Below are 26,970 nucleotides of genomic sequence, written 5' to 3' on the forward strand. Positions count from 1 at the left end.
CCTTACGATATATCGTTCCGTTTAAACGCTGATCGTTATATAAAAAAAAATTGTTACTTTGAAATCGTTAATCGTACGATCGGGCCAATTATCACTACGTGTAAACCCAGCATAAAGTGTGGTAATAAAAACTTGAGTTTTTAGCTCAGACAGGCCGCTCTAAAGCTGAAGCTGCCGGGAAGCGAGCAGAGGGCAGGAGAAGATCGGGAGCGTGGAGAGGTAATGTATAACAGTTTAGGGCAAGGGCTGCATGGACATTATAACAATGTCCGTGCAGCCCTTGCTAAACAATTATCAAGCCGTGTAATAGGCCCAGTAAACAAGCGTCGATCTAGCAGATCCACACTCGTTTACTTTATTGATCTGGCCTGTCTAATAGAACCCATAAAGTGAATCTGTCACCCCCTGACCACCTACTGGTGGTGGCACTGCTGGATAGATATCAATTACAGCATTTAGAACCTACCTTTGTTTCCTGTGCCTGTGTTTTTATTTTCATAAAAAAAACACCTTTATTAGGGCTGTGAATAGTGTCAAAGAGGCGGAGCCTATAGTTCCATGGGTCCTAGCACCGATATGCTTTGCCTTGCTTTACATAATCAGGAAATGCCCACGCATACAGCTCAGTGAGGCGTAGTGGTGCTAGGACCTAGGAAACAATAGGCTCCACCTCTTTGACACTATTCACACAAAAATATTGTTTACTAAAATAAAAACATGTACGCAGGTAAAATGCTTTCAATTATATCTATGTATCAGTACCACCAGGGGTCAGGGGGTCATGGATTCACTTTAAAGAACCTAATATAATCTTTCCTGTGCTTCTGTTCCCTCAGTGATAGGTGAAGGGCTTAAGTATTTCAGAACATAAATGGTGCATAAAGTACCATTTTTAGTACAACTATTACTCCTATGGGAATCTTTTTTAACCCTAGTCTACAAAAATATATTTTTTTAAAAATAGTTATATAATTCCTGCACATTCCAGTTATATAGTAACGACCACAGTTATGCAATGGCCAAATAATACCGCCACACCGTGACCTAATATTAGCAGCACATAGTGAAAGCAGGAGGGAGCGTCCACACAGAAAGGAATTTCTTTTACCTCGGGCGTCACAGCAGATCTGTTATAGATTCACTGCAGATTTTACACCTGTATACTGAACTTTCCTGTGAAGCTACCGTGGCACAACCGTTACGTGTGCGTTCACCCTGATATACACTATTGGTATAAAAGATTACATTATTTCTCACGTACACATATACAGAGCAAAAGAGGAATCTAGGCCTCTCACAGCCACGTATCATGTGGTCCGACTTAGAAAGAAAGAGGTTTAGTTCATTAGACAAAGGAATTTTTTATGAATAGTGTATATGACGGAATAGAATCCAGGGCAAATGACCATGTTAGATCAGGTGATGTTGGGTTATCCTGCATGGATTAACCTTATACTGTATAGAAGCCTTATACTTAAAGCCACTCTGTACCAATAATATGACCCCCCCCCCCCCAAATCGCTTGTACCTTTGGATAGTTGCTTTAAATCCAAGACTTGTCCTGGGGTCCGTTCGGCTGGTGATGCAGTTATTGTGCTAAAAAAACTACTTTAAAACTTGCAGCCCTGTGTCAAGTTGACATGGCCTAGAATACCCATGTCCTAGGATTGTGACACCCCTCCATCGCTCCTCCCCATTATTAGGAATGCCTGTGGAACATTTTCTCCTATTCATCACCTGTGTGAACACTGCACATGAGCTGGATCGTTAAGGCTGGGTTTACATATATAAGTTGGCGTCAGTTGCAGTTTTTATCTAAAAACTGACCACAACTGATGCCACAACCGATGCCAAAAATGCATCAGTTGTCATCAGTTTTTCTATCCTTTTTTTCAGCAAAAACCATCAGTTGCCATCAGTTGTCACAATTTGCTCTCATCAGTTGACATTTCTTTTCCCTATAGGTTTTCCTGTCATTTTCAATGGGATTTTAAGGTACTTGCAGTATAGTATAGTGGCAGCCCTTACACGGCTCTACATAAAGTAATGCAAATGGGGTTTCCAGGGTGTACATGCTACCGCACCCCTGCATGTATGTATTCAGTGGTGGATTTTAATGTTTGCGATATTTTTTCACTTTTTTATTACAATTTTTCTGGATTTGATGCAACCAAAAATGCGCAATTTGCACTTTTGGATTTTTGTGTGCTTGCGCCGTTTACCGTGCGAGATCAGGACTGTGATAAATTAATAGTTTGGACGATTACGTACGCGGCCATACCAAACATGTTTATTTATTTATTTATTTTTATTTTTTTCAAACTTTTATTAGGGGAGGTTTTTTTTTATTAATAACAACACTTTTTTTTTTACACTTATACTAGAAGCATGAAGCACCCGGGACCGCGGCAGTTCAGAGCGGGGTCGCCGCACGGCCACGCTCTGAACTGCCATAATGATCGCAGGGCGTATATATACGCCTGACCCCCCCACAAACACACACACACCCACCTGACCCCCCCCCACACACCTTGACCCACCCCCACAACCCCCCTCTCACACACACACCTTGACCCACCCACACTACCCCACCTACCCCCCCCTCACACACACACACACCTTGACCCACCCACACTACCCCACTTACCCCCCTCACACACACACACACACCTTGACCCACCCCCACACACACACCTTGACCCACCTACACTACCCCACCTACCCCCCCCCCCACACACACACACCTTGACCCACCCACACTACCCCACCTACCCCCCCCTCACACACACACACCTTGACCCACCCACACTACCCCACTTACCCCCCTCACACACACACATTGACCCACCCCCACTACCCCGCCACCCACACACACACCTTGACCCACCTACACTACCCCACCTACCCCCCCCACACACACACCTTGACCCACCCACACTATCCCACCTACCCCCCCCCCCCCACACACACCTTGACCCACCCACACTACCCCACCCACCCCAACACACTATCCCACCTGATCCACCCACACACCACCACCCTTATCCAACCAAACACACCTCCCAACCTGACCCCCCCCCACACACACACACCAATGAAACCTGACCCCACACAACCCCACCTGACCCCCTGCACAGTGTACCATCTGACCCCAACACACACTACCCCAATCCCACACATTGGGGCTTTGGTGTGCTGCCAGAGAGCCTCTTCTCGGAGCACCGGAGCTAGAGCCGGACGAGTGAATACAGCATCCGTCATCACACGGCTGGCCTCCGGCGCTCCTTTCACTTCAGTGGATGCGGTGCCGCACAGCCTTGCGGGCCGCAAGGGAGGACGCTGCATGCTGCGTTCTCCTGTGCGGTCGGTCCGGCGGTGCGGCGTCACTTTTTGCACGCCGCATATATTGAACGATCCCATTGAAAACAATGGGATCAGTTCAATAATGCGTTTCCCTCCGGCGCTTTTCTCATGCACCGGAGGGAAACGCCGCCGCACCGCTGGACAAATGTAAACCCGGCCTAAGGCACCTGTGCAGTGTTGTGACAGGTGATGAATAGGAAAAATGGTGAAGAGGGCAGGGAGGAGGGACAGATGGGCGTCGCAATGCTAGGGCCATGCCAGTTTGACACAGGGCTGCAAGTTAAAAGTTGTTTTTTTGGACAATAACTGCATCACCTGCAGAACGGACCCCAGGACAGGTCATGGATTAAAAGCAGCTATCTGAAGGTACAAGCGGTTTGGGGGGGGGGGTCAGATTGTGAGTGCAGAGTCGCTTTAAAGTATAGCCTTATACTTAAACTATACTTATCGGTGGTTGACACAAATGAAGGAATTTTGTTTGGGAGCTAAGAAGGAATCTCTAGTTTTGTGTGATTGTGAATTGCAACAGTAAGGCCTGGTTGCCCTGCAAGCTTGCCGAGTGGCCTGGCAAGTCAGGCCTGTAATGTGGCTTAGATTTTGGAGCCAAAATAGTAGGCCCAGGTAGAGAAGTACTACGAGTGGTAAAAATAAGTTTCCTGAGAGTGAATCAATGGGGAAACTCTGCGGCATTGACATAAGACAGATTTCTGCGCTATTTAATTGAGTTGGTTCTTATTAAAAAAAAAAGGTATACTATTGGAAGACTATTGTGATAATAATAGTGAAATAGAGAGAATTATAATGTACACAGAACAGACTATTAGCAGGTTTAGCCTCCAATACCATCTCTATGCCAATGACACCTGCATTCCTACAAAATACCTGCTCTCTCTAACACTATGACCTCTCTGTTTCTCAAACTTAACCTTTCTAAAACGGAACTTCTTTTATTCCCTTCTCTTTAACCAACCTCGACCTGACATCTCTGTGGCACTAGTATAACTTCTGTGCATCAAGCACGATGTCTGGGAGTTATGCTAGACTTGAATCTATGTTTTACTCCCTATATTCAAGCCTTTGCACACTCCTGTCACCTACATCTCAAACATGTCTCCAGAATTCAACCTTGACACAGCTCAGACTCTGACTGTCGCCTTGATCCACTCTTGTCTTGACTATTGTAAATCCCTACTAGGGATGGTCCGAACCGAGTTCGTACGGAGTTCGTACGAACCCGAACCATCCGCAATGATTCCCGCTGTCTGCCCGCTCCGTGCAGCGGGCGGATCCAGCGGGAGGACCGCCTGGAAAACTGGGATACAGCCATAGCTATAGGCTGTATCCCAGTTTTCCAGGCGGTCCTCCCGCTGTATCCGCCCGCTACACGGAGCGGGCAGACAGCGGTAATCCGATGCTGAGCGTTCGGGTTCAGCCGAACCTTGGCGGGTTCGGACCATCCCTAATCCCTACTAATCGGTCTTCTTTTCTCTAAACTCTCCCCTCTCCAGCCTATCCTGAATGCGGCAGCCAGACCCAACCTCCTCTCCAGCCCTTAGGGTATGTTCACACTGAGCAAATTCGGCAGAATTCCCGCCTACCTCAGTGTCAAACGGTGTCTCTATGGGAGGGCTCTCCGCTCAAAGAATTGACATATCCCATAGAGAGCCCTCCCATTGAGAAGACATTAGACACTGATTCTGCCGCAGAATTCCGCTGAATTTGCTCAGTGTGAACATACCCATACACTGTGCCAGTCACTGCACTGGTTGCCCATTAAGTACAGAATTCAACTTAAACTCCTCACCCATAAAGCTTTTTGCCCAACCATACTTTTCCTTCCTCATCTCCAACTACCATCCTACCTGTGCTCTACGCTCTGCTAAAGATCCAACCCTTACATCTTCCATAATCAGAACCTCTCACTCCCGCCTCCAAGACTTCTCTCATGCTGCACCAGTTCTCTGGAATGCCCTACCCAAAGATATTAGACTCACACTTATAACATTCCCTAAATTTTGTTTCCCCCTCTGCTGTCCCCTCACATTTTACTCTGACGGTTCCATGCACTTTGTACCTGTACTCAGACATTAATAATAAAACGTATTTAATCCTGTAATATGTAAATGTAACTAACCCTTGTATTGTGCAAAAAAACTAAAAGTGCTACGGAATCTGTTGCCACTTTACAAATAAATATAATTATTGTTAGCAATGAACCACACAAAAATATAACCACCATAAACCGATAAGAACCTAAAACAATACCCAAAATCAAGAATACCAAACCAATTACAAGGCTATCCCAGTCAAACTAGAATTGTGTCCAAAATGATAATAAAACCAACAATCAAAGACCAATTCCAGTATTGAACACAGTAACCAACAGAAACGAACAATACCATTAGTGTTGAGCGGAGAGGCCGAAGAGGGCCCGATCAACAATGTAAACGAGTGGCTATCTGCTAGATCGCCGCTCGTTTACTGGGCCTATTCCACGGCCCGATGATCGTTGAGCGAGGGCTGCAGGGACATCGTTACCGATGTCCTTGCAGCATCATACATTACCTGTCCAGGCTTCTTCTCCGCGCTGTCTTCATCCCCGGGTCCTGCTCTCTCTATCTTCAGAATGGCCGGTCAGCTGACAGGCCACACTCAGCCAATCACAGGCCGCGGCGGTCCCGGCCTGTGATTGGTTGAGCGCTCCATCAGCTGACCGCCCATTCTGAAGATAGAGCGCGTGGGACTCGGGGATGAAGACAGCGCGGAGAAGAAGCCTAGACAGGTAATGTATGATGCTGCTTCTTCTCAAATTGTCGGTCGCCCACCGCGCACCGCTATTCAACCTTAGCGATGCGCGGTGGGGGAACGATGATTTTAGGTCTGGCCCTAAATGAACGATCAGCCAATGACACGATCATCAGCTGATCGTTCTCTCTATTTCACTGAACGATAATTGGCCGAATCGGGCCAAATGGGGCCGATCCGGACGATTATCGTTACGGTGGAATAGGGCCATAAATCTCACCAGTATAGTTAGCCAGACTGAACCAAGTTCCTCCATACCTTAATCTGTTACTTGAGGACTCCTTTCCTTTTAGTGATTTGTCAGAGATGCCTCCTAGGGACCCCAGCACCCACAGAGCAGTACACCAAATAACCCAAAGCCTGATTATTTTATAGAAATTTTTGGAATGGAATCCCCCCCCCACACTGGACTTCCCATTCATCCTGGAGACGCTGTTTCTTTGTACTCTTTCTCCTAATACACAAGAGAATCAAGACGTCTATTGTCATGGTTAACATAGTGACCTCACTCTTTGTCGTCACATTATGAAAATAACCAAGAGCCGCGCCGATGGCTTCTAACCACATCAGGCACCTGCATATGAATGGGAAAGACCATTCTATTTTCAGGAGCCATTGAAATGTAAGTTACTAGAAACATTTCTCTGGCATCCCGATTAGCAACGTAAAAGGCTTCTGACAATCCCAAGTGACCCTGGATAAACCAGTTATAGAAACCTTATAAAGACCTTTTATGACTCCGCTGGTGATGTACATTATATGCACAATGTGAGCTCTTTTATCATCTATATAGGATCTGATCTAGACACTATTTCATGCTATGTATGACGGATGCCATATATGTCTGGCGGACACTCCTGATGCAGTGTAATACCGGCCATGACTGTACAGGCCCTATTGGAAAACATGATGTTCTGACATGGTTCAGCTTTGTGCTTTCAGCCCTGTGTCAATGACGCTTGTGGCCGAGCCCGATCTGCTGCAGCCGGCAGAAATTCTTCTTTTGGAGTGGTCATATTATCTGCCAAGGTCTTATCTGAACGGCCATTCGACATCTCAAAGTGCTGGCCTCTTAGTTCTGCTGCAGTCAGGGCTTAGGAACACGACCATAGTACATAGTTTCCGTAGAACAAAATAAGCAAGTGTGTTGTAATCGGACATCGACAACCCTTCTGTTCCCTGACATCCGCCAATGGACTAGGGATAGCCAACATAGACGGTCCTCTGAGTGTAATGTGTATGGCTGGGAATGGACTCTTATACAAAAGAATTACATCTATTTGTATAGTTATATTGGTGGAAATTCTTTGTCTACGAACAACCTTATGCTACTACCTGGAAGCAAAGTAGCCAAAAAGCAGCAGACAGGGAGGAGCAGCCTAGGTGTACTACTCCACAATCAATAACCTGACATACCGTTCTCAGTACTGCAGGTTCACCCACATATTACCTAATAGGTTCTGTTCACGTGTGCATCGTGGCTTCTTATTACAATGACAGCCACAAACCTGGGCAAAATCCATCTGATGGGATTGCACCTGATGGGGAATTGGGGAAAATATAGCGCTCTGTGCAGGTTTACGTCATCAGAGGACAACATCCAGGACATCCTAGCAGAAGTCCACGGCAGTGTTATTCCTAATCCAGATGGCAGCTAAAGCGAAGGACGTTACAGGGATATTCCACTTTCACACTGCGTATGAATCCGTCCGTAGTGCGAACCGCAAATATACGCACGTGGTTTTGAGCTTGATGCGTTCGCTACATGATACGGCCGCACAATGCACACTACGTATGAGCTTACAGCCGGATCGTATATGGCGCCGTGAAAAATGAACAAGACCATTGTTTGAGGACGGAAATGTTGAAACTCACGGCCGTGGATTTCCATGCGGTCCCGTACAACGTACTTATTTCAGCCAAATTGAACTTGATTTTTCGATCCAAAAGGTTCTGTGTGGTTTAAGGGGCTGGGCGAAGATTTCCAAGTAAATGACCTGTTTCAGATCGCTTCGAAACAAGCTAGGGAAGCATAACTGTACTACGGGCGTATGTTCGCGGAGTGTACGCATCTGGCGCCATGTCGATTTTTCCCACGCCCGTAGTTTCAGCCGCACATGTATGGTGGCGTACGATCTACAGACGGATTCATACGCAGTGTGAACATAGCCTCAGTCAGAATTTCACCACTTATTGTTGCTGCAGTGTACAGGATGTGCTGTATGCTGTATGTGTAATGTACTCATCAATCCTGCTTTACTCCTTCTCCCACACACACGAACAAAGCCTCCTCTATGACACAGTGGATGGCATTTTACAGGCTTTTAAAAATTTAAGGTGGATATGGTTTGAAATAACTGGTAGTAATTTAAAAATTAGAACTATTTGTCTCCATGGTAACAGACTACTAACAAGCACTGTGTAGTCTGATCCCGCAGTCATATTACCATCTATCTGTCCTTTGTGTTTTTAGAACTTTCCTAATGTATATTGGTAAGAAACAGAGGAAAGATGGACTCTAGTATGACTGCGGGATCAGACTACACAGGTGTCTGCAATGATAAAGACTGCGGGATCAGACTACATAGGAGTCTGTTATCCTAAGGACTTTATCATAATTAAAAAAAAAACCTGTGTCCACAGTTGAAATGAGATTTTGAAAGCCACTTTAAATTCAGCCACATACACACAACTGACTCTGCATACTATCCCCAATGTAGGAGGCACAACTGCAGATAGTATATAGGACCCATTATGCTCCAATGGCCAATGCACATGAGTAGATTCCACAATCTTTGCATTTACACATAGACATATCGGGGGAGATGGTATAAAGTGAAACTGGCTCAGTTGCCCCTAGCAACCAATCAGATTCCACCTTTCATTCCTCACAGACTCTTTGGAAAATGAAAGGTGGAATCTGATTGGTTGCTAGGGGCAACTGAGCCAGTTTCACTTTACACCATGTTTGATAAATCTCCCCCATCATATTTAGCCGTGTGCATGATGTCAAAGTTAGGAGGACATACTGTCGTTCAGTGAAATTGCACATTGTTCATTGTTTTGCTGGGATCATAGTAACAATCGTATCTAACGATTATCGTTCTGTGTAATACGGTGAACGATTTCAGGTTAACGATAAACAATCTCGTTTGCGATCGTTTATCGTTAGAAATCGATTTGTGTAATAGGACCCTAAGACAAACATGGCCACTTTCTTTCAGAGGCAGCTCAATTCTTGTCTCCAGTTCAGGGGTGGTTCAAAATTCACTTCAATGGAACTGAGCAGTAAAACCTGCACCCAAACTGGAGACAAGAGTAGTGCTGTCTGTGGTGCCCATGTTTTGTTAATGCTGGATAACCCCTTTAATTCAAGAATGTCCCCGTTGGTGAGGGTGGGGGGAAGGGTATCTTGAAGGGGTTATCCAGCGTTAGAAAAACATGGCTACCACACTTGTCTCCAGTTTGCAACTTGTTTGTCTCTGGTTTGCAACTTGGTTCCATTAAAGTGAATGAAACTTAAAGGGGTTATCCAACGCTACAAAAACATGGCCACTTTCCCCCTACTGTTGTCTCCAGTTTGGGTGGGGTTTTGAAACTCAGTTCCATTGAAGTAAATGCACCTGAACTGGAGACAACAGTAGGGGGAAAAGTGGCCATGTTTTTGTAACGCTGGATAACCCCTTTAATTACAAACCACACCTGAACTGGAGACAAGAGTGCGTCTAGAGTGTCTCTGGAAGAAAGTGCCCATGTTTATCTAACCCCCTTTAATTCTTTGCTATGGAGCCCCTATAGCTGCAATAACATGCTAAAGGATATTTAAAGGTGAGGTTCACTGGGCAGCCCCTTACAGGTAGCATGGCTGGGCTGACACCATGGTAACCTCTTGTCACTGACTGCTAGGTTATCTCCACTGTGAAAAGCGAAATCAAGTATTCTGAACTCTCCCGCATTCCATCCCAGGCTTTTTTTTTTTCCTCTCATCTTCCCGCGTTCACGTGACCTCCTCGTTCCATAACTAAAGTGGGCGTGGCACGAGTAAGTTGTAACTTTTCCGAGAGCCAATCAGGAACGCGCAACACTTTTGGTCTCCTAGGTAAGAGAGAGGACGCCGCGGGCCGGGTAGCCTCGCGCTGTCAGGTAGCCACGCCCCCACCCTGCCCACGTGACGTCGCTTTGGAGTAGTAGGCTGGAGAAAGCAGAGTTTTGGCTTCAGTCGGCGGGCAGAGCTTGGCCTGCTCGCTACGTCCAGGGGGAGGGGTCTGCGCTCGTATGGCTGTCAGCTCCATGGAGCTACGGAGTCCCGGTCTTTCAATGGAAGCGAGGGAAGGAGTTCCCGCCTTGCCCGGTGAAGGCGACGAGTACGAGAGCTTACCGGAGGGGGTGTCTCCGCTGACTCACATGACGGCCGGGGCCGTGGCCGGTATCCTGGAGCACACTGTCATGTATCCGGTGGACTCTGTCAAGGTGAGGGGGGCGGGGCCGTGTGACAGGTGTCATGGCGCTCTACTGTAGCACGGCATGGCTTTGATTTCTACAGTAGGAGAGCCCCTTTAAGAAGAAATATTATAAGAGAGCAATCCCTCTAAATATTATTGCATTTTATTATTGCAAGTGACTAGAACAGTGATCTCCATCCTGTATCTCTGCAGCTGGTGCAAAACTACAACTCCCAGCATGCCCTGACAGCCTGCGGCTGTCAGGGCATGCTGGGAGTTGTAGTTTTGCACCAACTACATATACCAATCCATTCTAATTGATAGACCTTTCTTGCCCCCCTCCTATAAAGATCAATCGGGGTCCCAATAGTCAGATCCACAGAGTCATATCCATCGCTTTCTAATTTATGTAAATTTTTCAATGACGGAAGTGACTAGACAGTCTCCGGTGGGGTTGGCACCTATATAGTACACAGGTGGAGCTCTCATCTGTGCACAATGGAAGCTTTGTGTCTGTGCCCAAGTGCGTTCAGCGAAAGGAACAAGTTAAAGGGGTTATCAAGCGCTACAAAAACATGGCCACTTTCCCCCCTCTCTCTTGTCTCCAGATTGGGTGGGGTTTGGAACTCTGTTCCATTGAAGTAAATGAAGCTTAATTGCACCTGAACTGGAGACAAGAGTAGGGGGGAAAAGTGGCCATGTTTTTGTAGCGCTGGATAACCCCTTTAAACATGTACAGCAATGGCCGCCTTGCTGTTGCAAAACTACAACTCCTGTCAGGGCATGGTGGGAGTTGTAGTTCTGCAATGGCTCAGGTAAGTGACAGGCACCTTAGGGTCCATTTACACAGAGATTATCTGCCAAAGATTTGAAGCCAAAGCCAGGAATGGATTTGAAAAGAGGGAAAAATCTCAGGCTTTCCTTTATGACCTGTTTATAGTCTGTTCCTGGCTTTGGCTTCAAATCTTTGGCAGATAATCTGTCGGATAATCTTTCCGTGTAAAAGGACCCTAACATCAATGTTCTCCAACCTCCATGACTCCAGTGGTTGCAAACCTACAACAGCCTGAGACTGTCAGGACATGATGGGAGTTGTCGTTTTGCAGCCACTGGAAGGTTTGAAATTGATGTAAATTCATGTGCCATTTACAAGACCTATGTTGTAAGACTTCAACTCCTGGTATGTCCCAACATACTGCTGCTGTTAGAGCATGATGGTACGTGTAGTTTTGCAACCACTGGAGAGCCACACTTCAAAGGTTCTCCAGCAATTGCAGAACTACAACTCCTATCATGCCCTAACAGCAGCAGGTTGTCAGGATATAGTGGGTACTGGGATTTGTAGTTTGCAACAGCCGATTGGTCTCGTAATTGATATGCAATGTTTTTCAGCCCATGACTCTTCAGTGGTTGCAGAACTACAACTCTCATCATGCCCTGATAGCCTCAGACCACTGGTGAGTCCTGGGTTGGGGAATGTTAATGTACGATGCCTGTCATTTACATGACTGTGTGGAATGGGGAGGAAAGTGAGAACTGTAGCCAAATAGTTAAAAAAAAGCCCAAGTCAAACCTATAACCCTTCATTGTAGATCCAGCCTGTGGCTAGCTAAGCATGATAGGAGTTGTAGTCACTTAAGGTGAATTTAATTTACATGACTCCTTAGTGGTTGCAGAACCCCAATCATGTAAGCTGTCAGGGGATCATAGGAGTTTTGGAATTACTGGCGAGTGCCTGGTTGGAGAACACTGATGTGATGTAAAGTACGCATGTGGTGAATTTCAGCGAACAACAACTCACGATGGCCGTCAAGGCTTGATAGGAGTTGTAGGTTAGCAACAGCTGGCAGTCAGGAGTTTGAGAACATTGATGTAAGGCAGGGATGGGGAACCTTCGGCTGTCCAGGCATGATGGGAATTGTAGTTTTGTAACAGCTGGAGAGCCGAAGGTTTCCCATCCCTGATGTAAGATGTGGATGCTATTTGCTTGACAGTATGTCTGTGGTGACGAAGAGGGCATATTTTGAAAAGCCTTAAAAGACTCAAGTCCATCCTAAAATCCAAAGATAGGGAGCCTTTAACCCTCCAAAACTACAATTCCCATCATGCCTGGACAGCCAAAGCTTTGGGAATTTTACTTTTGCCTAGAGATGAGCGAATATACAGTAGCGCTTCGTCCCTATCTGTATTCTGCTCATCGGCCTGCGGCGCTTTGAAGTGTGCTCCGCTCCATGCCGCTCCTTTCCAGGTGCTGGGAAAAGATGGGTCCCGTCCTGGGAATCTTCTCCCAGTTTCCCAGGACGGGATCCATCTTTTTTTCCAGCACCTGGGAATGAGCGGCACGGAGCGGAGCACACTTCAAAGCGCCGCAGTCCGATGAGCATATTCGCTCATCTCTACTTTTGCCCCATTCTAGGGGAAATATTCTTTCCAGATTCTATATAGAACAATCAGACAAAATCCTTGGATCGATTTCTTACCCTCCAAAACTTAACTTCAGCTGATATTGTAACTTACAAGGGCCCCTCTTGAACTTGTTCAATGAATCGGCCATGACAACATATTCTAGTAGAGAATCCCATAGTCACTACTCTTACAGTAAAGAATTCTGTCTGTGAAGATGGTGAAACCTTCTTTCCTCTAGATACAGAAGATGCCCCCTTGTCATTGTTACAGGTCTCACTATAAACAGATCACTTACAAGATCTCTGTACTGTTCTTTCATATATTTGGTCCATGCAGTATATACCCTGTACTATGGCATCTAGGTACCACTGGGATTCATTTAGTAGCCACAAAGACAAATAGGACTACTGACCCTTCTGCACGTATGGCCACACTTTCTATACATTGTATACAGATGACAGCTTTGACTGTATTAATACATTATTTTTGCAGGGTGACTATATCCAATGTACATTCAGCATTTTCCACCAGCTGCTGGTATTATAACGGCTTCTGTGAAGTTTGCTTTGTAGGCCGCAGGTCACGGTGTCCGCTCCCTCTCATTGATGATCTTTGTCCTTAGCTGTCCCTTTTTACACTTCTACCCTAAGTGTCACATATAAAGGCGGCTCTGTACTACACGTGCACAGTGGGGAGGGTGTAGTAGTCGTGTGTTACTAGTATGGGTGTTACCTACGCGGCTTTTTATGATCAGTGTATGCACAATGAGCCGTGTTACCAATACTGTTGCAAAACTACTACTCTCATGATGGCGTATCCTAGATCGGTGGCTTGTGGCTGTCCAGCTGTTGCAGAACTAAAAGGTTAACCTCCTCTTGTGTAATGCACACTCAACTGATCAGTGTTCCTATTCTATATACAGCGGGGAAAATAAGTATTTGATACACTACTGATTTCCCACCTACAAAGAATGGAGAGGTGTGTAATTTTTATCATAGGTACACTTCACCTGTGAGAGACGGAATCTATATAAAAAAAATCCTAGAAATCACATTGTTTGATATTGCATGAAATAAGGGTGCCTTTGCACAGAGATTTATCTGACAGATTTTTGGAGCCAAAGCCTGGAATGGATTTGAGAAGAGGAGAAATCTCAATCTTTCCTTTATGACCTGTTGCCTGTTCATAGTCTGTTCCTGGCTTTGGCTTTAAAAATCTGTCAGATAAATCTCTGTAAAGGCACCCTTAGTATTTGATCATCTACCAACCAGCAGGAATTCTGGCTCTCACAGGCCTGTTATGGTCCTTTTACACTGAACGATATATCGTTCGAATTTGCACGATAACGGTCGAATTCGAACGATAATCGTACGTGTAAACGCAGCAAGCGATCAAGCGATGAGCGAGAAATCGTTCATTTTGATCTTTCAGCAACTTCTCAAATCGTCGTTGATCGTTCGCAAAAAATTCGCAGATCGTTCGTGTAAACATTCTTTCAACAATTTCACCTATGTGTGAGATAGGCTTAAGCGATCGCAAAACGATTATTCCGTACGATGTATCGTTCCGTATAAACGCTGATCGTTATGAAAAAAACATCGATCATTCTAAATCGTTAATCGTGTGAATTATCGCTCCGTGTAAAAGTACCATTAGTTTTTCTTAAGGAAGCTCCTCCTACTCTGCACTCATTACTGGTATTACCTGCACCCGTTTGAACTTGTTACCTGTGTAAAAAAAAAAAAAAAAAAACACCTGTCCCCACACACACTTAATCAATAACACTCCAACCTCTCCACCATGGCCAAGACCAAAGAGCTGTCTAAGCACACCAGGGTCAAAATTGTAGACCTCCACAAGGCTGGGATGGGCTACAGAATAGGCCAACAGCTTGGCGAGAAGGTAACAACTGTTGCCGAAAAGATTAGATAATGGAAGAAACACAGGATGACTGTCAATCTTCCTTTGTCTGGGGCTCCATGCAAGATCTTGTGGGGTAAGGTTGATTATAAAAAAAACAAAAACAAAAAAAAGTCAGGAATCCGGCGTCCATAGAGAATGAATAGAGCCGTGCGCGTGCTGCAGAGATGAGTCCGGCTCCATTCATTCTCTATGGACACTGGACCTCTCTCCAGATGGGGGGTGACAGGTCCTCTTTAAGGGTGGGTTCACACATAGCAGATTCCTGTACTGTCAGTTTCAATCAGTTTACATTCTCTCATACTTCATTCCGCTGTGAGTATGTAAACGCCGCCCCCCTTCACCCGCTGCGGCCCAGTGAATAACGGTCCATGCTCTGGCTTGCTTCTGAGGCTCCCAGCTATCTGGCTTACCACTCGGCCAATCAGTGGCTGTGGGGGGACAGCGCACTGATTGGCTGAGGGGGACGTCAGGGATTCGGGAGCCACAGAAGCAAGCCAGAGCATGGACTGGTAAAGTATTCACTGGGCCGCAGCGGGTGAAGGGGGGCGGCGTTTACATACTCGCAGCAGAATGAAAAATACAAACTGACAGTGCCAGGAATCGCCGTGGATTCGCTGCAAACTTGCAGCATGAAATCCACTGAGATTCTGGTATGTGTGAACCCACCCTTACACCAGAAGTTGACCTAGTGGAATTCTGCACTCCTGATCACTGTGTTTTTTCTTTTTGTTTATTTTACACACTTAAAAAAGAAAAAAAGCATACATTAACAGATGGTAAAAACGGATGCTGCCATATGTCATACAGCACACTTTGTTGCCCATTGACTTATGTTATAAGAAAAATAAATTGCAATGTATGTAATTTTTTTTTTTTTTATACACTAATGTGTTTGACCACACTTTTCTGGGTGTCAAAATGAAACATACTGTAAGGAAAACAGCCACACATTGACAAAAACGCAGTGTGTGTGTGCTTTCAATTACTTTTTTTTATATTGGTTTATTCTTGTGTAAATGATCACATGATCAGCTTACACTTCAATGGGTCTGATGCTCTGCACCCGGACCAGTGAATGTCTGTCACCTCTCAGTGTACTGTGCAGGAGCAGGGACCCTTGTCTTTGATAGATGTCCCTGCGACTGAACATACTTTTCAGGACACTTTTGAAACAAAAGGAATCTGACAGATTTATTGAATTTCAGGAGATATATACTCCTCTCTAATCCCTCCTAATCATTTATACTCCCAACAGTTACAGATGTATCCAGTCTAGTGAGTCCTCTGTGGTCTAAGCACATCAGTAACACATGTGGCTACAATGTATCAGTGTAGGTAACATATATCAGTCTGATGTCTACGCCTTCCTAAGTGGGATACAATTGTAGCGGCCTTTCAGCTGTGAGCAGGATTAGGTCACCTATTTACCTGGACTGGGTAGTTCGGTGACAAGGCTAGGGACCGAGAGCTGTAGTAGCAGCCATATTGCTTGTAACACAACTTTCCCAGAATTAGATACAACTGAAGAGAACGTTGTAGGAGAAGATGGCTCCGTAGTTATTACAGGGAGGGGTCTCTGTCCAGCTGTTGATATGACAGGAACTTCTCGCTGACTAATCTGTTTTTATAATTCTAACTTCCTTGTAAATGTTAATTATGGTTAAGGGATAAGAGGTGGAGGTGACACGTAGAGGAAAGCTGGGTGACAACTATTATGATGTCTGATAAAGCTTTCCAGGGAAAAATTGTGCAGCTCTCAGTAGGGCTTGTTGGCTCTTGGATTGTTGTTGGCTCTTGGATTGTTGTTGGCTCTTGGATTGTCTGCAGTGTGTGGCTCCTTTTGTCATGGGTTGTCAGTAAAGATCGGGTTGGTTGCATGCAGCATTTAATTACTGGCAGCTGCAGAAGTTGGATGCAGCTCTAACGCTGCCTGGAAAACATGGATACAGCCACAGGCCATATCTCGGATTCGTAAGAACCCAAGTGTGCTTGAGGCTCACTCTTCTGTAGTTATCAGCCCTGTAGGGCTCTTTCTAGGGATTGTCATCTCTGGTCAGGTGTCTTTGTGTGCCTTGTCATCTCTCTGCAGCCTTCTTGGCACAGGTTGTCGCCTCTCTCTTGGCCTGGGTCCCCCCTGTGGCTCTCTTGGCCCTTGTTGTCATACCACCCCCCCACGGATCTTCCCTGTAGCTCTCTTGGCTGGGTTGTCAGTCCCCCCTACGGCTGTTGTGGGCCCCCCATACCCCCCTTCCCCATGGTTCTCCTGGCCCAGGTCCCCCCCCCCCACGGCTCTCTTGGCCCGGGTTGTCTATCTCTCCCCCCCCCCCCCCCCCAATGAGTCTCTTGGCCAATGTTGTCATAGGAGCCCCTCCTCCCCCTGCCTTGCGGCTCTCTTGGCCTAGGTTGTCATACCACCCCCCACCTCACCCCAGCGACTCTCCTTGGCCCGAGTTGTCGGTCTTACCCGCAGCTCTTTTGGCCCTGGTTGTCACCTCCCCGTGGCTCTCTTGCACAAGGTTGTCCTGCTTTTTATAACCTGGTCATACTGTAGAATTCCATGATAACCATATGATAACCTTTATGGGTGTTGTTATGGCCCCCGGTTTTACCAGAAACATAGATAATCTGAAGAATTGCCAGAACAGAACAAGTCACAGAGCACGCCCCGTGGGCCTTCTATGATCTAGTAGGAGGTGACATTTCGGTGTGTACTATTGCATCGGCATCACACGGTGCCAGGTCTTTAGAAATCCCAGCACTTCCTTATCTTGTGGTAAATTGCTTGTGTCTTGTAATGCGGAGGATTTCCAGAATTACAGGGGAGATTAGCCTACTGAGCAGGGAAAGCATTCATCACGTGGCGGCCATGGTTACATAAATGAGCCCTGGCAAGCGGCTCCCGTTCAGCGGTTACGTTCCCGACGAGTCCATAAAACGTGGGGCTTATGCAGCAGATGAAGTGGCTTAGTGCCGCTGCCAGGACTCGACTAATATCTTCATCTCGCTAAATGCTAACTTAACTCCCCCGCCCGGTCTATTTGGCTGAATGTCTGAGGTAAAAAAGTGCCGTGTCATCCCTGGCATGTGCTGCTCAGCGATGTGACAGGATATCGGCGCAGGGCAGGAGCGTAGGGGCTGCTTACAGATGTAGCAGAGCGGAGTTTATCTTTGTTTGAGGATCATGACTGAAATAGGATGTTTTATGTACCTTTCTTGTCTGACTTGTGTTGTGATAGATCAGGGATGGGGGGGAACCTTCGGCCCTCCAGCTGTTGCAGAACTACAATTCCCATCATGCCTGGACAGCCGGAGGCTGTCCAGGCATGATGGGAATTGTAGTTCTGCAACAGCTCTAGGGCTGAAGGTTCCCAGCCTCTGCAGGAGACTCCAAATGTACACTATAGGCTGGACTAACCATTTAAAGGGATTGTTCCACCAAAATTCTTTATAAAAAATTTTGGTCAGGGCCTGGGTGTTCAGATCCCCGCCAGTCATTAGGATGACATATTGTACTATATACTATATTTATCTAAAGTTTTTGCTTAAGGAGAGAATGAGGAAGGAGCCGATGCAATCTTATCTGCATGGCGATAGGCTGTGTACATAGCCAGAGTTACTACACCAGGATGGATTACTCAATCAATACTTGTGTACTCGCTCTTACATGGTATATAGGATGCGACCGACCCCGTTCACCAGAGGTATCAGGCGCTTCCTATGTATAGGAGCAAAAAAAAATGCATTAAGGGGCTTGATATGAGCTCACAGGCTGAAAAGCAACATGGCTGCACTGCTGCGAAAAAATAGCCATCACAGCAGTGTTCTTATCAGGTTAATGACTAGCTGTGCGTTACACCCTCAGGAGTCTATTGAACGCTGTATACTAGAGGTGCGTTTACACAAAGATTTATCTGACGGATTTTTTAAGCCAAAGACAGGAATGGATTTGAGAAGAGGAGAAATCTCAGTCTTTCCTTTATGACCTGTTCTCTATTTATAGTCTGTTCCTGGCTTTGGCTTCAAAGATTTGTCAGATAAATCTCTCCGTAAGGTTTCTATATACCCAGCTTGTCCATTGACTCTCAGCATGGCAAGGTGACTTGTAGGATGAAGTGTTAACCTTTTATGTGCCATTAGTTTTATGGAAAGCTACTGCAGTCTCATTGTCCTGAAGGTGACTGCATGGTGGCTATATATAGTGTTAGATATCTTTAGGTTGTCATATATGATTTGCCTGTCTAGGATGACAAAGTGACACAGGTTATGGCTGCTTGACTAGTTATACAATGTATCAATATATTTCTATTAATTTTGCAGCTTCTAGAGATCTCCGCTGGCTGTCAATGAATAGAAACATTGCAGTACATCTGTCCTGGTCATCTCGCTGCAAGTATGTAAATGCTGCCCCCCTTAACCCATGGCAGCCCTGTGCATACATTACCTGGTCTGTGCTCCGGCCTCCTCCTGTGGCTCCTGGCATCCTAACGTCCCGCTCAGCCAATCTGTGCGCTGTCCTGGCGGGACCAGGTAATGTACGCATCGGGCCTCCACGGTTCGGACGCCATTTACTTACTCGCAGTGGGATGAAAGTTCTGCTGCAAGTATGTAATCCTATTCAGAATAAGAGTAAGGGACAGCACTGGATTTCATTGCGGATCCGTTACGTGTGACTCAGTTGTGAAACAATGAGGTGTCACTAGAAAAAAACACCCCTCCTATTGACTCCAATGGCAGCCGAAGAAACACAAAAAAGTAAGGTCTCACTACTTTTCTGCACATTTCCTTTCTATATAATGCATAACCATGATTTCCAGGAACCCAAATATCCCTTTTAAGCATAATATATCCACATACACAGCTGCAAATCCCATCCTGACCACAGACCTGATCACCCAGCCTGACAGCTGTCACTTCAGATTGGTAAACATGCAGTCAGGCCTGGACTTGCAGCCTTGATATAGTTGCAAAAATGTTTGCATTTGTATTATGTTTGTGTGAAACTGGCCTTTGGCTATGTTCCCACACTATTTTTCCTCTGTTTTTTTGGTCAGCATTTTGCAACCAAAACCAGGAGTGGATTGGAAACACAGAAAGGCTCTGTTCACACACTGATGAAATTGAGTGGATGGCTGACAATTAATTGTTATTTTAAACAATGGCCGTTATTTGCCATTAAATGGCAGCCATCCATTCAATGTCATCAGTGTGTGAACAGAGCCTTTCTGTGTTTTTAATCCACTCCTGATTGTGGTTGCAAAATACTGAGCAAAAATCCTGCGTGGGAGCATAGCCTTAGGGTGGTATTACACAGGCCGATGATGGCCCGATAATACCTGTAAACGAGCGGCGATCTGCTAGATCGCCGCTCGTTTACTGGGCCTATTACACGGCCCAATAATCGTTAAACAAGGGCTGCAGGGACATTGTTACCAATGCCCTTGCATAACTATATACATTACCCATCCATGTTCCAGAGCTGCTCCTGCAATCCGCTTCTCCCCAGGTCCCGCGCGCTGTGACGTCAGAGTGGCCTGTCAGCTGACAGGCCACTCAGCCAATCACAGGCCGGGACCGCCGCGGCCTGAGATTGGCCGGGCGGCCTGTCATCTGACATGCCACTCTGATGTTACAGCGCGTGGGACCTGGGGAGAAGACCGCAGCAGCAGCCCTGGAACGTGGATGGGTAATGTATATAGTTAGTCGCTGCCCGTGCACCGCTACGGCGGACGACAAAAATAGGAGGTCAGAACCTATATTAACAATCAGCAGATCGTTGTCATCGGCTGATCGTTGTATTTATTACATGGAATGATAATCGGCCGAATTGGGCCAATTATCGTTCTGTGTAATAGTACCCTTAGGGTGTATTCAGACTTGGTAGAATTTTACTGCTCTGGATCTTGACATTAATGTGTGGTGTAGGGCTACTGCTTAAAGGGCTATTCGAATTATAGACGTCCTGGTTATCGCATATTGTTTGGCTGCGTTGCACTACTGGGGATCCCTAGAACAACTTCTGTGTTCTTCCATGCAGAGGAACTGCCACTCTGCTTCATTCATTTCTGTTTTGAGATCAGCATCAGAGTCTTGGCAGCACCATCAGTCATCACTTGACTAAAACTGAAATATCCCTATAAATTTAAAGCGACTCTGTACCCACAATCTGCCCCCCCCCCCCCCCCCCCCCCCCCAAACCGCTTGTACCTTCGGATATTTGCTTTTAATCCAAGATCTGTCCTGGGGTCCGTTCGGCTGGTGATGCAGTTATTGTCCTAAAAAACTACTTTTAAAACTGGCAGCTCCGTGCCCTACGGCCGGGGTTTAGATTGTGTATGCATTAGGCTGGCACAATCTCTGTCCCTCCTCCCTGCCCTCCTTATCATTAGGAATGCTCCAGGCAGATTGCCTCCTATTCCTCACCTGTGGCAGCCCGGCACATGGGCTGGATCGTTAAGGCACCTGTGCAATGTTCAGACAGGAGAAAATGTTTCAGTGACATTCCTAATGATGAAGATAGTGGGGAGGAGGGACGGAGGGGTGGTGCAAAGTTAGGGCACAGTTACTTCCGTTTGGCACGGGCTGCAAGTTTAAAAGTTGTTTTATAGGACAATAACTGCATCACCTGCCGACTGGACTGCAGGACAGATTTTGGATTAAAAGCAGCTATGTGAAGGTACAAGTGGTTTGGTGGTGGTGGTGGGGGGGGGGGGGGGCAGATTGTGGGTACAGAGTTGCTTTATTGGTCCTTACAGCTTAGACCATCCTGGAAATTTGCAGGACAGCTGCTCCCCTCACCTTGTAGCTTGCAAGCCCTCGTGTGTACGGTCCTCTCTTCCTATGTACTAGTTTGTCATTGACTTTATTCATGTGGTTTCTTGATTTTAGGTTACCTTCTGTGTGTTTAACATAGTACAGTGCTGTAAAAATACTAATAAATATCTAAAACAATTTCCATATAAGTCTGTGTTCAACTGCTTTAAGATGCCATAGAACATGACTGGGGATTAATTAAGCCAAGCCAGAAACTCCCCCAGAAGGCATACTTACCCATGTGCAGACAGCTGTTTCATGGTTGTTGCCTCTTATGTAGCCAATCAGTTTTGGCCCAAAGAGGTTATAAACTGCTCATGCACCACTGCGAGGCATCTTTGTCTCTCCCTTGTGGATCCATTAACGGAACACAAGTGTCATCAACAGCTAGTGTCTGCTGATGAACTGGGAATCCATTCCAGACCCGGACCTCCATAATGATCCAATGGGTGCCGGGTCAGTGTGTCACCACTCCGGTGGGGGGGGGGGGTACGGATTGCCTGGCACACCCACTTTGTTTTCCTACCTGCTGTAACATTCAGTACCAGTCTGTGTAGGATGCTTCCACAAGTACGGGCAGGCCTGGCAGCAGGAAGGAGGTCTGGTGACCCGTATGAGGACGGCGATGGTGAGCTGGGTTTACAGCGTGTTAATGATTGTTACGCCTGGGTTGTGTAATCCTCCTTGAATAATGCACAAGGTTCAGAGAAGTTTAATGGCTCGGCTTATACAGACATTATCCTATTAGACATTGCTTGGATTCCGGCCAGCATCTGCTATGAAAACATGCGCTATTAGTATTGTGCGGGATAAGCGGCGGTCCGGTGTCTATGGCGCTGCTTATCTCTGTGGGAAATATACTTAAGTAGAAAATATTAAACCTTTTTTATGTCGTATTTTTTCAGACCAGAATGCAGAGCTTGCAGCCTGACCCCAACGCCCAGTACCGAGGAGTGCTAGAGGCTCTGAGGAGGATGGTCCGGTCAGAAGGCCTGCTGACCCCACTGCGAGGAATCAATGTGACCATGCTGGGTGCTGGCCCCGCACATGCTCTCTACTTTGCATGTTATGAGAAAATGAAGACCACCATAGGAGGCTATTTCAACCACGTGGGCAACAGTCACCTGGCGAATGGTAAAGTCCTTGTTGCTGCTCGGCCCAGTTACCTATAGCTAGTGCTGCTGCGTGCAGTGTACGGGATACTGAGCCTCCCCTGATGTCTACATTACACAGAGTGATTATCTGCCCAATCCAGCAAATTTTGGCAGATATTTCTTCATGATCGGCCCATAGTCAGCTGATCATTGTCTTTCAACGTGTTTAAAAATCATCGGCCGCCAGCGACGTATCGCTATGTGTAATAGTGATATCCAGCCGACAACTGATGATTGTGTAAAGTAAATAATCGAGATTATACTTGCCTGTCATATATATATATGACAGGCAAGTATAATATATAAAAGTGTGTGTATATATATATATATATACACACACACATACATACACCTTGCTGCATGATCATTGAGCCCTTCAATAGGCTGTGTAAGCGAGTGTCTGCAGCTCAGCAACTGTACTACATACTGCAACTTGGTATTATTGAAATGAAAGGCGCAAAGCTGCAATACCACCTACAACCTGTGGACAGAAGTGGCGCTGTTTTTCTGATCATGAACAACTTTTTTATCCCAGCAATTAATGTAGTTGTATTGTACAGCCACAGTCCTTATGCCGATCATGCGGGCACAATGAGAGAGCTGGCATGATTGGAGAATCATACAGGCACAAGTCCAGAATTTAGAAGCTATGTAGTTCTCCATCTTATTGGTTTGTACGTGTATTTTGTCACATTTCCCATATGTTTAATTCTTCATTTGATCTGTAGGGGTGGCAGGAAGTCTGGCAACTGTGCTGCATGATGCCGTCATGAACCCGGCAGAAGGTACGCTACATTTTCTTTTGTCCGTTCACTAGGCCATAGGCAGTTATTCACTTTCCCTATGGTTATTCTATCTATTTGCATGCACTCTCCCCCTCTTTCCTCATCTGTTGGCCTAGTACCATGTCAGTAGAGTTCATCACTGTATAATAAAGTGATGCAACCTTGTACACTCCTGCACTCCATTCCTCACTATTACAAGAGATCTTGTTGTCTCAGTGAATGAATGACCTGCAGCAGTCACTTAATAGTTAAAATCATTCAGTAGCACCACCGAGTGAGTCTTGTGGTAAGACCGCAGACAGCAAAGACTCCACGTCATCTAGATGAGATATAGATAGATAGATAGATTATAATGTGTGTGTATGTACATATGTGTTTATATGTATGTGTGTGTATATATATATATATAATCTCAGCCACATGTATTATACTGTATATCTATATGTCATGTGACTCTGGCCTTTGTGTAGCCATAGTCCTGCTCTCTCGGCTGCAGATTATTAGACTGTATGCCAGCGCCTCTCTACAGGAGCTCTTCTAGGATGTGACTCACACATTGCTTCATCTAGGATGTTCCCAGCATGCAGAGGACACTTGTCTTGTAAGCATGAGAGGCAGAGAATGGAAATGTAGTGTTGTGCTTGGCACTGTGGCTGACTCTCTGGCCTCTTGGCATGCGCGGTGTGCTTTGTGGATAGCACTGGTATACAGTCACTTTGGAAACGAAAAGTTTGCCACAGGACACCATCCAGACCATCATATCCGTGCATTAGAGGGCAAGATTATGATGTGAACGAGCCCTCATACTGGCCCCAGGCTGTTACATTGTGATGTTATAGGGGTGTTCCCATCTGGACCTCTATGGCATATGCACAGTATAGGTCATATGTGCCTGCTAGTAGCGGGTCCCACCTCTATGACCCACTTCTCTCTCAACATTATGGACCCCTGACCTTCTCTGGCTTGATTATAGGGGTACTCCAGCAAAAAATAAATAAAAATCTTTTAAATCAACTGGTGTCAGAGATTTGTAATTTACTTGTGTTAAAAATCTTGTCTTCCAATACTTATCAGCTGCTTTATGTCCTGCAGGAAGTGGTATATTCTAAGTCTGAAGAGCAGGAGAGGTTTTCTATGGGGATTTGCTCCTGCTCTGGACAGTTCCTGACATGGACAGAGGTGGCAGCAGAGAACACTGTGTGAGACTAGAGAGAATACACCACTTCCTGCAGTACATACAGCAGCTGATAAGTACTGGAAGATTAGATATTTTTTAATAGAAGTAAATTATAAATCTCTGGCACCAGTTGATTTGAAAGAAAACTCTTTTTTTTTTCTCTGGAGTACACCTTTAAGGGTGGTTGGGTAGACAGCTGAACCAGTTACTTTTCTTCCCATTCACAAAAACCTGTATGGAAGTTAGGTAAACTTTTGTAAAACATCCCACTTGGCTATTTATGGCTTCAAGACCACTTCTAGTGTCTTCTACCCAGCCAGAGAAGGTCGGGGGTTCTTGACCTCAAGACATGGATGGGTCTTGCCACTGGTACCCACACCGTGGTGCTGTCATCATTTAAAGTGATAGTCACCCCAGTTTTCCTGTGTGTTTTTATCATTGTTGGACCGTGCCACTAAGGCTGGGCTTAGCGTCTGTTGAGCACCCTCTCGTTTTTACTAGCGTTCTTCATAACTAGGTATTCATAGCTCTCGCCATGTTGTATCCATTGCAAGCAAAAATAATTGAATATTTTTTCCCCTCCCCCTAGTGGTGAAGCAGAGAATGCAGATGTACAACTCTCCCTACAGGAGCATGCTGCACTGTATCCGGACTGTAAGTAGGACAGAAGGAGTGGGCGCCTTCTACCGCAGTTACACCACCCAGCTCTTCATGAACATCCCTTTCCAAGCCATCCACTTCATTACGTATGAGTTCACCCAAGAGCAGCTGAATCCTCAGCGGCAGTACCACCCCTCTTCTCACATAGTATCCGGAGCGATCGCCGGAGCCGTGGCCGCTGCAGCCACCACTCCTTTGGATGTGTGCAAGACGTTACTGAACACTCAAGAGAACATGGCCCTCAGCTCTGTCAACATCAGCGGACATCTTTCAGGCATGGCCAACGCCATTAGGACGGTGTACCAACTCGGAGGGATGGCTGGGTATTTTAAGGGTGTACAAGCCCGGGTCATATATCAGATGCCTTCTACTGCCATCGCGTGGTCTGTCTATGAGTTTTTCAAGTACTTTTTGAGCAAAAAACAGTAAAAAGGATATAGATATATATCCTGGTCATGGAGTCTGATCTGGGAATCATATTAAATCTGCAAAAAAATTTTTTGCCAAATGCACAAGAGGCGACCTGTTTATGGCGCCTCAACCAGTCTACAATGAAAAGTCTAATGTGTCTTCAACCTTATCCTATTTATAGTGGCTAAGAGATGGGGCAACCTCATGTATACTGGTGACCAGCAATGCTGGGTTGTGGTTTTGCTGTAACAGCATACAGGTATATGTTCTATACAGAGATTTATAAAGATCACTGCCCACAAGTCATATACATATATATCTAAGAATATATATGAATATCTATATATATCTATTTATTTATGCTATTGTAATAGTCGTGTGATGCCAAGAACAAGACCACGCACAAGTTCGAGATTTTTATTTTAGAGAATATATTAATATTATAAGGTTTCTATATTCTTGGAGAGATTGTAAATAGTTTTTATGCTGTATTTTTCTATAGTGGGATAGACAGGGTATAAATATTCTGGGTATGATGATATGATGATGATAAGCTCCACATTTTTATAGTTTTTTTTTTATTGTATTTTATTGTGTGTGTGTGTGTGTGTGTATATGTATATGTGTGTGTATATGTGTGTATGTATATATATATATATATATATATATATATATATATATATATATATATATATATATATATATATATATACACATACACATACACACACACACACACACACACACACTAATATATATATATATATATATATATATATATATATATATATATATATATATATATATATATATATAATTTTTTTAGCATTGGCCTGGTAATCTCCTAGGTATTATGAATGTATAGCTCTCATCATGCTTTGCAGCCTATTTTTACAATAGCTAAGGGCACCATAGTTTGCAGACACATGGCTTAAAGTGATACTGTCATCATGAAGTCTATCAGTGTCTTGATATAGAGCATGAAAAGCTGAGCACATTGATATTTAGGTTTGTGGGAAAAGATTCAGTAAAAC

General features: G+C 45.4%; 1 protein-coding gene across 2 annotated transcripts; it reads left to right on the forward strand.

Moving 5' to 3' along the window:
• Window positions 1–10,273: 10,273 nt before the first annotated feature.
• Window positions 10,274–26,536, forward strand: SLC25A37 (solute carrier family 25 member 37). Of its 2 annotated transcripts, none has more exons than XM_069961670.1 (4): window positions 10,274–10,638; window positions 22,655–22,883; window positions 23,632–23,688; window positions 25,455–26,536. In XM_069961670.1, the coding sequence occupies exons 1-4, from the start codon at window positions 10,444–10,446 to the stop codon at window positions 25,952–25,954; spliced, it is 981 nt and encodes a 326-aa protein (XP_069817771.1). In that variant the 5' UTR covers window positions 10,274–10,443; the 3' UTR covers window positions 25,955–26,536. The 2 variants fall into 2 exon arrangements, with proteins under 2 accessions (XP_069817771.1, XP_069817860.1); XM_069961759.1 differs by lacking the exon at window positions 10,274–10,638 and adding an exon at window positions 19,203–19,691.
• The last annotated feature ends 434 nt before the right edge of the window (window positions 26,537–26,970 follow it).

The sequence above is a fragment of the Dendropsophus ebraccatus genome, chromosome 1, assembly GCF_027789765.1.
Source record: "Dendropsophus ebraccatus isolate aDenEbr1 chromosome 1, aDenEbr1.pat, whole genome shotgun sequence".
Taxonomy (NCBI): domain Eukaryota; kingdom Metazoa; phylum Chordata; class Amphibia; order Anura; family Hylidae; genus Dendropsophus; species Dendropsophus ebraccatus.

Excerpts from the sequence above, each read along its gene's own strand:
- SLC25A37 (XM_069961670.1), top strand. The coding sequence starts at position 10,444 with ATGGCTGTCAGCTCCATGGAGCTACGGAGTCCCGGTCTTTCAATGGAA. Across the intron at positions 10,639-22,654 it reads ATCCGGTGGACTCTGTCAAG|ACCAGAATGCAGAGCTTGCA; the intron begins GTGAGGGGGGCG and ends GTATTTTTTCAG. Across the intron at positions 22,884-23,631 it reads CAACAGTCACCTGGCGAATG|GGGTGGCAGGAAGTCTGGCA; the intron begins GTAAAGTCCTTG and ends TTTGATCTGTAG.